Source organism: Equus przewalskii, chromosome 2 (assembly GCF_037783145.1).
Source record: "Equus przewalskii isolate Varuska chromosome 2, EquPr2, whole genome shotgun sequence".
In the NCBI taxonomy this organism is placed as follows: Eukaryota; Metazoa; Chordata; class Mammalia; order Perissodactyla; family Equidae; genus Equus; species Equus przewalskii.
In genome coordinates, this window is record NC_091832.1 from 47,573,625 (window position 1) to 47,586,406 (window position 12,782).

Sequence of the window (12,782 nt, forward strand, 5' to 3'; positions counted from 1 at the left end):
CACCTCGCCCCCCCACCCCATGGGCCTGGGAACCCCAAGGCGATGGAGGATGGAGCCCTGGAGGGCCTGTGGGGTGGGGAGTCTGTGCTCATTTGAGTTGTCCCAGCCTGGCACTGTCTCCTCTGAGGAGCCTGACCAGGGCCCGACTTGCAGGAGGGGCCAGAGAGTTCTGAGTGTGGGGAGGTGGACCGAGGGGGAAAGGGGGATGTGGATGGGGGAGTGGTTTGTGGAGGGGGTTGGGGGAATGTGGGAGGAGAGCAGAAGTGGGGACATGGAGGGGAGGAGGCAGCCACGCATGCTAGTGTGCAAGCTGACCTGCCTTTCTCATGCATACCTGTGAGTGGACGCCATGACCAAGCTCACGGCCCACCTGCCTTTCTGGGTCTGTCCCCTGGGCTGCAGCATGGGCCTGCTCCCCCACTCCCATCCCTGCCTGAGCCTTGAGTTGGACCCAGGTGACCCTGGATGCATGTCCTCTGATGGGGGCCTCATAGGGAAGAGGACCCTGAGCCCTGACCTCAAGCTCCCTCCTTCACAAAACGCCCTATCCCCGGAGGTTTCCAGAACAGGCCTCTGTGGCAGCAGGAGTGATCTGGGCAAGAGTTTGGGCCAAGCTTCCTGCCAGTAAGGGCTGCCAGGCCAGGCATGGAGCAGGAAGGCCCGACCCCAGCCTGGCCGGACACCTGCCCAGCACAGGACGCTCCAAAGACAAACCAGGCTGGCTCCACCTGCCTGCCCTGCCCCCGACAGTGGAGCCACCTGCTCCAGGGCTGGGAGCCTCAACTCCTAAGGCCCCCAGCCCCTGGCATGGGCCTGGGCACAGATGGCCACGTGCATGAGACCTGCAGGGTGCACGTCATTGATACGTGGGGAGCAGGGCAGGCGGACATCCAGGCCCCAAAATTCTGTCCCCGCTCCTCCCTGGGTTGCCTGGCAGTTGGCAGGGCAGACAGGAGGGTCCAGGGCTGCTGCCCCCCCACAGCACAGTGGGCTTCTGCAGGGAGGGTCTAGGACTCCCTCCAACCCTTGCTTTCACATCCTGCTGGGGCTGGCACAGCCAGGTCACAGACTCACCCTTTCCTGAGGGCACAGACCATCCTGGGGGACAGGCCAGAGGAGTGGCCAGCCCCGACTTTTCCCTATGAGATCCCCGCCTCCCTGCAGGTCATCACCCAGGGTGCCCAGAGCAAGGACAGGGTCCCTGGCCAGCCTGGCTGGGACCACCAGCTGCCCCAAGGCTAAGCGAGCAGAGGGTGGTGGCCGTGGGAGTCTCATGAACTACCCTGACCTGACTCAGGCCTGCCTGGGGAGCCCTCTGGCCTGTCTCTTCTCAGCCAGCAAGAAGGGGTGACCCTGCAACAAGAGGCAGAGGCGAGGGAGCAGAGGGGGTCTCGGTGGGCAGCAGGGGCAGGCCGGGTCTGGGCTGGGTAGGCCAGGGAGGGGGCTGCTGGCCACAGCTGGGGTCTGCACTGGTGGTGTGGGGTGTGGGGTGGGGTAAAGGCTGACACTGCAGCCCCCGGCTAGGCTCAGAGAAGGGGGGAGAACCGGCTGCACCAGCTGTTACTGTAAATGGGCAGCCAGCTTCCTCTTTCCATGGAGGGCACGCCCGGCATCCGCCTCCCCAGATAAGGGCCCGGGGTTCTCGGCCTGTGGTCAGCCCTTGACCACAGGGCAGTGGGTGGGGGCCGGAGGACCAGACTGTGGCTCTGGGGCTGACAGACTGGAGGAGGGGTGGAGACCCCGAGAGGGAGACAGGCAGGCACAGCTGAGTGCTGAGGGGGCCAGGGTGGGGCCCGGCTGCTGGTGACTGAGGCAGAAGTGAAAGCTAGGGGCGGGTGACCAGGGGGCAGGGACAGAAACTAGGGAGCTGAGGACGTCCCCAGGAGCATCCCCTCCGCCTGGGTTCGCCTCACCCCCAGGCCTTCGGGGCTTGGAGATGGGCAGCAGCAGGGGACCTGCCCGCACAGGGGCCCTTGCTCTGGCCCAGGCACTGGGTGGCCAGGCTAGGCTGCAGGACAGCCCCTTGGTCCCTGCAGAGACCTTGGTGGCAAGGCAGTGGTCTGGGCAGTCCTGAACTTGGGGACCCAAAGCTCGGGGAGGGCAGGCGATCTCTGATCTCTCCTGACCTTTGCTCTCCCTTGACCTGGAGGCAGGGGGCTGCCAGGAGTACCTAGGGAGGGACACTTCCCCCATCCTGACCTGCTCTCCCTTGGGAAAGCCATGTTCACCCCATGAAGGAGAGTGCCACCCTACCCGGGCAGGGGGCCCTTAGATTCCAGCCCATGTTCCCATAGCTCCACGGGAGGCCACGCGAGAGGGGTGGGGAGCCAGGCCCAGGTGACAACTGTGTTGAGGGGGCAGGGCCTCGGCCGTGTCCTGTTGTAATGGGTTTGTTGTCCACACCTTGGGGCCCCAGGTACTGATGTACAACAGGAAAGCAGCAGAGGTGAGGCCTGTGGCTTAAGACTGGCCTCACGTTCCCTCCCCTAACCTGCCCCCTGCCTGGTCTCTCAGACACGACGTGGTACCTCACAAGGGGCAGCTGGGAGGCTGGGCTCTGGGCCTCAGAGTGACAGGCAGAGGCCAAGGTGGGGCAGGGACTTTCTCCTGGGCCCCACTGTTGCCCCCACCCTACTCCGCCTGGCCTGGGTGGCGGCTCAGCCGCCCGCTGGAGTGGGCTTTTCCAGGTCACCTGGGCGAGGCCATCTGCACCACAGCCCACCCTGCACCCGGGGCACTCCTGGGAACTGCTGGGGGTCTGTGCGGCAGGGGGCTGGAGAGCACTTCTGGGCCCAAGTTTGGAGGGCTTCCCAAGGTTAGGGCGAGGAGACAGGGACCTGGGAGTCCTTCCAGGCTGGGGTACACCTGAGCTCCTCACTGCCCGCTTTTCCTGATCACCTCCAGGGGGCCAGGGCTGGGCTGTGAGGCCAGACGTGGGTGCCCAAAGGAAGCCCAGAGAGGGGGCAGCCCAGTGCCCCAGGCCCAGCACAGGGGGTCTGCGAGGCTGGCAAAGCCCCCAGGAGCCAGGTGGGTAGGGAGGAGCCCCTCTGCTTCTTCCTCAGGGCAGCATGTAGGGGGCAGCTCTGTGGGGACTCAGGCATGTCCCCTCCAACAGGTCAGGCCTCAGAGGATGTACAGAGGCTGAGCCAGGAAGGGTCCATGTAGCCCATGTCCTGCCCCGGGGCTGGCCGAGCAGGGCCTCCAGCTGACATCCATAGTACAAAGAGGGACCACAGCTCAGTGTAACCTAGGGGGACAGAAGGCATCCCAGCTGGGGTGCTGCCCACCCGTGCCCTGTGTCCACTCGGGATCAATGTAGACAAAAGGCCTCCATCATCTGATCAGCAGACAGACGCCCCCTTCCCCTCCCTGGGCTCAGGCCGAATGGCAGCCAGGAGAGGGGCAGGGGTCCCGGAGAAGAGAGGGCTCGGCGGGCCCAAGCATGGCTGTCCCGCGCGTACTGTCAAAGTCCTTTATTGTACAACGTCATCTGTTTGGGGGAAGGGCGCCAAAGGACTAACGGGTACACAGCGAAATAGATAAATATGCCAAGCCTTTTCTTTTTCTCTTTAAATCAGGCATTTATAAACAAGAAAGCATACATTAATTACATAAAAATAGTTTTCGAATAGTAGAGTAAGTCATCATATTGTCATTAGCAGCAGCAAAGGAGAAAACGGGGACGGCGATGCAGACGCTCCGGGCGGACACGAAGGTAGAGCTGTGTTTTTTTTCCTTAATTGAAAAAAAAATGTCGTTTGTGACTCCTGACTTAAAGCAAGAACGAGAGGCCTCCCTCCAGCCTGGTGGACGTGGCGCGGGGGGCAGGGGGGCGCAGGGGACGGGACAGGGGGACGGAACCTGCGCGAGCGGGGCGCCCATGGGGCAGGGTCGCTCGGAACACTGGCAAAGGGCTTCCCCGTCCCCTCTGGCAGATGAGCGTGCTCTTCCTCTGTTAAAAACAATTCAGAAAACAAGACAGCTACCGGGTAAGAAAAGAGTTTCTGAAAAAGGAACCACCATCTACACGTATGATACAACAGTGTAAAAGGAAACAAAGTATTTACAAGTCGTTGTTTTTACATCGGCTAGTTCTGTACGAAAAGCAGAGTATTACGTGTATGAGTTAGCTGCTCCATAGATATGAATGTTATTGCTGTTGGTTTTTTCCCTTCGTTAAAAATCTTTCAGCATAGAAACAATGAGTAATTAAACTGAATACACAGTCACTTCGATGATGGATATTCACACACAGGGAGAGTCAGCAGCCTGCAAGAGAGACTCTTCTTCTCCCTTCTGAGAAGAAACAGGACTGCAGCTGGGCAGACGGGAGCTGGGTCTCGGCCCGGGCAAGCTGGTCCAGAGCAGGCCTGCAGTCCCAGCTGCCCTTCAGACCTGGCCTCTGGAGGACAGAAGAGGCCAGGACAACCCCATGCTCCCTAGCCTCACCCGGGAGCTGCCCAGGAAGGTTTGAGCTGCTGGTGAAGGGGGAGCCCACCGTGTCTGTTTCCTGCCCCACCAGCTCGGGGGGCTGTGGGACCCTCAGGAAGGAGCGAGGAGGGCTGGGAGGGGCAGGCCTGGGTGGGACAAGGCCTCCCCAGGGCCCAGGTCTGCCCAGCTCTTGGGGAAGAGACACCACTGCATATGCAGCTCTTCCTGACGTTCGGGGACAAAGCCGGCTGATGGAGGCGTGGACGCAGTGGCCAAGACGTGCGGGTGACCCGAGGGGACAGTGCGAGGGCAAGAAGCAGCAGTGCCACCCCCCACACACAAATGGGTAAAGTGTATCTCCCTCTGAAGCCTAAAAACTCAAAAGCAGACGGAGCAAACTGGGGTGCCTCAGGCAACAGGTCCAATGGGCCAGACCCCGGGGGCCCTTCGACCTCACTACGATTTCCAGACTTAGCAACAGAGCACAGCCACACAGAAGCACACTGACACACTTAAAGCTTTGCTCCAACTAAATCATTTAGTTTCCCTTGAAGAAATGACTAAAAAAACACAACTCTGGAAAAAAAAGGTTGAACACAGCATTCTGAGTGTTGCATAACACACCGACCCTTTCCATGACACGGTAATAATGCCCACTGAGGGATATATGTGCGGCAGAGGTTTAAAGTTCCATGCATACAGATTTAATAACTGCAAAAGAAAAACAAAAGCAAAAAAAAAATTTGCAAACGAACGCTGCATATACATGGTGTCCCTTCTGCATTGCACTTCAGAAGGGGGTCCAGCAGCACCCGGCCCCCCAGTAAACCAAGGCAAAACCCTGCAGACGCTGTCACCACCCAAGTCTCTGCCCGTCCTGGTGGCGGTGGCGATGATTTCTTGCGGACGTCTGTACCTGCGCCAGCTCCCTCCACCGCCTGTCTGCGCTCGCAGCTGCCACGGTGTTACAACAGAGTCAAGCAAAGGTTCCGGCGAGATCTTTCTTATCTGATTACATACGTTAGGATGGGCAGCCGCCTCCTGTCTACTGGGAAATCATTTTTCAAGCTTGGGCATAAGAAACCTTACACACTTTGCATAAACAGTTGAGAGTAAACGAGATTATTTGGAATAAATGCACGTAACTTATTTTGATAGTGGCAGATTCAATCGCTACTGAAGACAGGTATTTTGGGGGTAAAAAGACGAGTCAGGATTTGCTGTACAAGATGCTGGAAGGCACAGGACTACCCCCCGAAGTTCAGTCTTTGCATTTTCATTTTCTTGTGATTCCCTTGTTCAACCAAGCACCAGAGGGGTTTCCGAACACGCGAGCACTTAGGATGTGAACCGCTCTAGAAATCGGTCTGCGATATTTGAAAAGTAAGAACCTCAGTTAACGGGAATAAAAAGAGAAGGGAAGAGTTTTGACAAAGTGCAGTTCTAAATATACGTTTAAATGAACAAACAAACAAAAAGAAAAAGAAAAAGAAAAAGTGAAATAATGCTGTGTTTTGTTCCAATGCTGCAGCCTCAGTCCCAAAATGAAAGGAGCGACGTTTGCCGAACTGAGAAGGGGTCGCTGTGGGCAGGCAGCTGGCGTGCCTGCTGGTGGGGACCCGCCTTCCATCATCTCCCCGACAGATGACACCCCTCGGGCGCAGCGTTTCTGCACACACCTGCTGAGGGCGACGAGGCTGGGCGTGCGTGCGGCGTAAGGCGGCAGTGTTCCGGCTCATCGCGCACGGGCGGCGCACTCCTTGCTCTTCCCGGCGGCAGCACAGGAGACCTGGGTCCTTGTCGCTGAAAAAATAGACTCTGGAGAAACCCTTCCTGTCCTCACGCAGCCGCGGGCGCAGATGAGCTGTGATGGCTTCGAGGGGCGGGGCGGCTGCCACCCTGACTCCCTTAGCGGGTCCTCAGATGGCATCACTGTTGGTGGGGCTTTTAAAAGTTAGTCATTAAAAAACGTGTTGATTTTCTGAATATCAAGTCTCCTTACTGGTTTTAAATAGCTTATAACAAAAGTGTAAATGTTAGAATGTTCTGGCAAGCAGAGGGCCGGCTGCAGCCACTGAGCTGGCCTCGGCTCTGGCTGCAGTTGGGGACCCAGCTTGCTCACTTAAACTTGGCCAGTAGAAAATTTTGCAGTGGATTCCAAAAGCATGTGGTTCCAAACACTTGCTTGGTTGTAGGCACAGTAAGACGTTGTGCTGTGTGGGCTGGAGGGGGGCAGGCCCTGGGCGCAGAGCCCTGCGGCTGGTGCCCGGCCGCCCTCTCCCGCAGTGGCCGCACCCTCGGCAGCAGACAGTGGGGTCGGGCTAGGGCTCCAGCTCGGCCGTGCTCTCACCACCCGTGGCCTCAGAGCGAGGCCGCGGCCACAGCTGCTCCTGCAGCTCCTTCACCACCTTCTCCAGGTGCTCCCGGGCCTCCCGCTCCCGCAGGAGGTCGGCCCGCAGCTGCTCTCGATCGGCCTCCGCATGCTGCAGCTTCACCTGCAGGTCCTCGATCTGAAAGGGATGCCTGCGTTAGCAGCACCCACCCCACCCAAATGCCACCCTGGCCTGCCCCTCCTTCATTGCCCCAGGCTCACCCATCCCACTGCCCACCAGCACACAGGCTTGTGAGCGAGGCAGAGCCCAGCAGCCAGGGCCTGGGAGACCCTCTTGGGTTGCACCTGGACAGGAATCCAGACCTGCTCCTGCTACCAACCAGGCACTTGGAGCCCCTGGAGCTGGGAACTACCACAACTCCCAGAGCAGGGGCATGAGGGCCCTCTCCACCCGCTAAGGCCAGAGTCTCCACTGGGAGCCTGCTGCCAGGCCAGGTCCCCAAGGCGTCAGCAAGGTGGGGAGGAGGCGCTGCCATGCCCCATGGCCTAGACCCTGGCTGGGCAGGACAGCCATCCGGGATGGGCCGAGCCTTGCGAACAGCATGAGGGTGGAGATGCGGTCCTCCCCGAAGAACAGAAAGGGAAGTCTGGACTGGCCTGGGGACTCCTCTACCCTTCAGGCTGGCTCAGAAGTAGTTTCTCAAGCAACCAGCAAGGGGGAGGGGGCATGGCCGGGAGGGAAGCAGCCTCCAGAGTCCTGGCCTGTTGGCCCCAACTCCATGGAGAAGAGAGCCTGGGGCCTCCAGACACTGCCCCATGGAGAACAGACCCCAAAGCCCAAGAGAGCTTGCAGTGCCCAAGTCAGCCTGCTGGGCCCTCCACGCTTGGGGTGGACCCAGCAAGGTGAGAAGGGACCCTGAGATGCCAATGGAGCGTCTGCCACTTCCTGCCCAGACCGGGGACACTCTGGAGCCCTGCCATTATCTGTCACACAGCTGAGTCCGCAGGTGGCGCTCCATGGCCACGCAGGCATGGTGTGGTGCTGACCCTGCGAGTCTCAGTCTCCCCACCTGTCATGCAGGCACCAGGCCCTGTGTCTCGGGCAGCGTGGTGGAGCCCCCACCTTGAAGGCCCCACCCACATACCTGGGCCGAGTACTTGGCACGCAGCCGGCCGGCCTCGCAGCCTTTGTCACACACCCGGACCTGCCGTGCCTGCTCCAGCTCCCGCTTCAGGCGGAGCCGGGACTCATTGGCCTCTTTCATCTTCTTCTCGTTCTCAGCTCGGAGGCGCTCGATCTCCTTCCTCAGGTTGCGCTTTGCTTCCGTGGCTTCCCGAAGCTTCTCCTTCTTGGCCACTCGCAGGAACTCCAGCTCCTGGGAGGGGTGGGCAGCGTGGACACGAGGCTCAGGGGTTTGGCCCCCAGTTCTTCCCGCCACTTCCCACGGCTGGCCAGACAGCAGCTGGACTGGCACACCCGCCAGTGGAGCCTGTACCCCCTGCAGTCACCCTGCCACCTCCACTTCCCACCCTCCCGACGCTTTGGACGCTCCCTGGTGTCCTGGTCAGCCCTGACTCTGCGAGGTGCCCACACCAGGCCTCCCTCCGCCTTCACACACCTCCTGCCCTCCCCGGCACTCTGACCCACTCCACAGGGTCCCAGCGTTCTCCACCACCCCCTCCCCCAGGGCTCCCGTGACCTCACCAGCACCCGCATCTGGGCCCAGGGTCTGACGGCGGCTGCCACCCTCCAAAGGCGCGGGCCGCCCTCGAGCCTCCTCTGTGCCCTGCTGTGCACAGCCTGTGGGACTTCCTCGCAGCCCAGGCATCGTGCCATCTGGGGGCCCTGGGCCCCCCACGCAGCCAGATGGAGATGGCCACCCTTGTTATCACTGACTCACCCCCTGCAAACACGCTTATGAATATGCATGTGGGAAGTCACACCTCCCACCAGAAGCAGGAAAGGAGTGGTGGGGGCGGGGCGCTCCGAGCCCCTGAAATACACTTGGGGGAGGGCATCTGAAACCCTGGGGCTCTCAGGACTGCCGGGGTTGTGTTGTGCTAGGAGCACACGTGAGAAGCTGTCCCATAGCTGCCAGACAAGGGCTGCCGAGGTGCGAATTCAGTGACACTGGGTGGGCCTGAGCGAGGCTGCAAAGCCCTGGTGTGAAGGCACCACCCTCCCCTAGGTGCTGAGAAGTCTGGGCTCCCCACACTCATCAGAAAAGAAACAAGCAGTGTAAGCAGGCAGTGCAGGGGCACTGCCTACAGCTGAGGACCAGCCTGGGCTGGCTGCACTGTCTGCCCTGCTCTGGGCAAGAGGGGGATGCGGGTGTGGCCCAGACATCCTCAGGCCTCCAGCCCCCTCTTCAGAAGAAAGCAGTCCCTGCTCTGGAGTCATCTAGGACCTGGTGTGTGGGGAACGCGAGGCAGGGTCTGGAGAGGCCACATCAGCGTGTGCAGGTGCCTGGAGCCCTCTCCTCCCAAGGTGAGGCTCTTGGAGCCCCCGCATTCCACCAGCACACTTGCGGCTGAGAGGTGGTACTGGTGGCACTACCTTCTAGAACAGAAAGCTTCAGGAAACAACCCCTCAAAGTCATTTCTGCAGACAACAGGCCACGTTGGCATGTGTGTGCGAGGACCTGCTCTGGCACACTCAGAGCACAGAACTATCTTGGGCTCCTCACTAAAAACAGCCCAGCCCTCAATGCCCCCGAGTGACAGGCCAGCTTCATCAGGGGCTGAGCCAGGTGCTGAGGCACGTCCCGCAGGCCCCATGGAGGGGAGCCGTGGGCAAACTCATCGCAGGGGCCTCCTGCAAAGCCCAGCACCATGGCCCCCACTGAGGCCCCTAGGAGAGAGTGGAGCGTGGCGGCCGCACCTGGTGGAGGCTGCGCTTGGCCTGCAACGCGGCACTCAGCTTCTCCTCCTGCTTCACACGCATCTTCACCACCTCGTGCAGGAACTTCTCTTTGGCTTCCTTGGTGTCCAGGCCGCCCTCCAGGGCCTGCCGCAGGTGCTCCAGCTCCGCCTCCAGCCCGCTGCTCGGGGTGTCGGCAGGGGCCGCCGCGTCGGCGGCAGCAGGGGCCACAGGAGGGACGTGCACGCCCGGGGAGCTCAGGTCCTTGGCGGAGCTGGATGAGGTAAAGGATGGAGAAGAGAGCGAGGACAGGGAGGAGGTGACTACAGAAACAGACAGAGACAGAAACGCCGAGTTAGCTGAGTGTCCTCTGCACCGCAGCTCCGCTCCCGAGGGGCGGCGGGCCGGGGCAGACATGAAGCCGACTCACACTTACATTCCTCCCTGCTTTCTACTTCCACCTCGGCCTCAGAGTCCTTGTCGTCCTCGGGCGCGGCTACGGGCACTGGCGTCTCTGGGGCTCCAGGGGTGTCCACGGCCAGCTTCCGCTTCCTCGGCTGGACACAGGTGGCGAGAGGCTCAGGGGCCCGGGAGACGACAGTGGCACAGGGTGGGCTGCTCACAACCTTCTGCTGGGCTGGTGGTGCCAGAGCCACATTGGGGGCCACACCTGTCTCGAAGCTCTTGTAGGAGTAAAAGCTGTGGGGGCATGGTGGACATTGGGGCTGCAGGTGTCTGCCCTGCCCCTCCACCAGCAGCAGGACCAGAAGGCTGGCCATGCCCCCCTGGAAGGTGTGAAGGAGGAGACACTTGAGCCAGGGCCCTGGGGGAAGCTGGCCTATGGACACGAGCCACCACGTCCGCGATGGCCGCACCAAGCGGAGCAGGTGCAGTAAACTCCAGACGCCACGGAAGACAAGCTCCCCTGATGCCAATCAAAAGGACTAATGCTTTTACGACTGCCTTGACTGGGAAGCTGGGGGCCTGGGCATGGAGCCCACAAAACCACCTGCACACCATGCACACACAACGCTCCCTGACGATGAAAATGAGGAACCTGCCTCGCTAGCTGCTTCCATCGCCATGCGGCCCCCAGGTGGACTCGGGTTAGAGCAGGGACGGGGTTCCACGCTGGCCTGAGAGTTGGGGGACCACCACAGAGCATGACATGTGTGTGGGCAGGATCAAACCGCACAGGACTCCGGGCCCCACAGCGTCTGTGGCCAGGGTGCACTACTTTGCACTCTGGCCACTGGAGGAGAGCCCAGGGTCTGGTGGGAGCGGCAGGTGGGGCGGGCACCAGTCCTCAGACTCACACAGTGACAGCTGCTCTTGAAACATTCCTGAATCAAACTGACTCCATTTGTTTGAAAAGAACAATTCTAGTCAGCTCAGTAAAGGAAACATCTCGTTCACCAAATAGTTACTGACCCTGAGGTGGCAGGACCAAACCTGCGACCTCGCTGTTGCAGGCCTAGGGTGACCACTGGCTGCCACGCATGGCAGGCACTCACCTGTCTCGAATCAGGGCAGGGAGGTGCGGGGAGAGCTCTTTGTCACTTGTGGAAACTGCAGGGGACCAGGGTCGGAAGGCAGAGAGGCGCTGGCGAGGGTGAACACAGCCCAGGCTCTGTGGGGCAGGAGGCGCCCGTGTCAGAGGCTGGGGTAACTGTGCCAGCGGCCCACGCCCGCCCCCTGCAGGCCCCACACCCGCTGCCCTGCACAGAACCTTGCTGGAGGGGCTGGCCAGAGTCCGCAGCCAGCCAGACTGCTTGTCCTTTTCAGAAGACGTGGGGTGCTGGGAGGGGGTGTCATCTGTTTTTCTTATGGAGGCTGGGGGCTCGGAGGAGACCTGTGAGTGACAGAGAAGTTTCTTTTAGCACTTCCAGCAGTGTCCGCCCCCTGGGCCCAGGGCAGGGTCCCGCAGTCAGCAGACAAGCGTGCACAAGGTGTGTCCAGGGATGTACAGACCCCGACCCATGTGTCAGAGTGGCTGGGTGCTGCCCTGGCTGGACAAGCCATTTCCATGAGAATAGAGTGGGCACCGGTGCACTGTTTGTGGGGCTGCTGTGCCATGACCTCACCCCACAGTTACAGAGGATTCTGGGTAGCGCGCCAAGGCCCACTTCACCTTACCCAGAGTAGCTCCACTTCCCCAGGACTCAAGTGAGTTCTTAGCGGGGACTCAAGGGGACGGGTCCCTTGCCACAGCCCTGTGCATGCGCTGGGAGCTTGGAAACAGTCGGCAGGAAGCATGAACCCTTTGACAGTCGGTTCAGAATGGACCTGTTTCCACCACAAGGTGTGGCCAGGCATGGGAGGGGACAGCTCCCAGCGGGCAGGCTCAGCAGTGGCCAAGTGTGGCGCCCTCCATCAGGGCCACTCAGAGCTTTCAAGGGGTGTTGCACAGGGTCCCAGAGTTCTAGGTTTCACCAAATAGAACCCATTTCAAAGCTCTGTGTGGGCCTGAGGCAGCTGCACCACCGGGGATGCAGAAAGTGCTCCATGGAGGTCCTCCACCCCCAGGAAGGAGCCTCCTCAGAAAAAGGGACACCCTTGACAGCGACCGGCCTGAGCTTCACAAGAATGGCCGCCTCCTGTCTCCCTGGGTCTCACGTTGGGGGAGGCTCCTCAGGAGCCCAGCACTGTGTCTGTCAGACACTGCAGCTCCAGACAGACAAGCAACATGGACACCGTGCTCCACATGGCCTCCTGAGCCGGCGTCGAACAAGAACAAACTCCCCCAATCTGATGGCACAAGATTCCCGAGGGACACCGTGTCTCTTCCCAAGAAAAGAGAATGGTCTTTGGAAGATGGACGGTGGTGCCTCCCTCCAGGCTGGGGCCTGAGCAGAAGCCACAAGGGGCTTGGCCATGTCCAAGAGGCCTCAGGAGCCAACCAGGACAGGTGGGCCAGGGTCCACGCCATGGACCAAAAGACTAGAGGCCAAAGGGACAATGCCCAGTCACTCTCCCAGGCCTGACCTCAGGACAAGGAATATGGGGGGTCCTCTTGCCTACAGCCAAGAAGCCTCAGAGGGGAGAACATTAATGGGGGGCGCTCCTCCCACCTCCAGGAACACTCGGAGAAAACACTGTATCACAGAACTGACGCTGTGGAGGTGCGTACGGCCCTGGGTCGGAGGCTGAAGAGCAAGA

General features: G+C 60.6%; 1 protein-coding gene across 2 annotated transcripts in view; it reads right to left on the minus strand.

Moving 5' to 3' along the window:
* Positions 1-3,458: 3,458 nt before the first annotated feature.
* Positions 3,459-12,782, minus strand: part of SKI (SKI proto-oncogene) — a 78,354-nt gene continuing 69,030 nt past the window's right edge. Inside the window, exons 2-7 of one of the 2 annotated variants that reach the window (XM_070605350.1) lie at positions 11,353-11,478; positions 11,138-11,253; positions 10,060-10,322; positions 9,645-9,946; positions 7,909-8,139; positions 3,459-6,941 (exon numbers count right to left, since the gene is read on the minus strand). In XM_070605350.1, coding sequence (XP_070461451.1) covers positions 6,753-6,941; positions 7,909-8,139; positions 9,645-9,946; positions 10,060-10,322; positions 11,138-11,253; positions 11,353-11,478 — 1,227 coding nt within the window. In that variant the 3' untranslated portion in view covers positions 3,459-6,752. The remainder of the gene's footprint in view (positions 6,942-7,908; positions 8,140-9,644; positions 9,947-10,059; positions 10,323-11,137; positions 11,254-11,352; positions 11,479-12,782) is intronic. The other variant, XM_008533686.2, reaches the window with a different exon arrangement.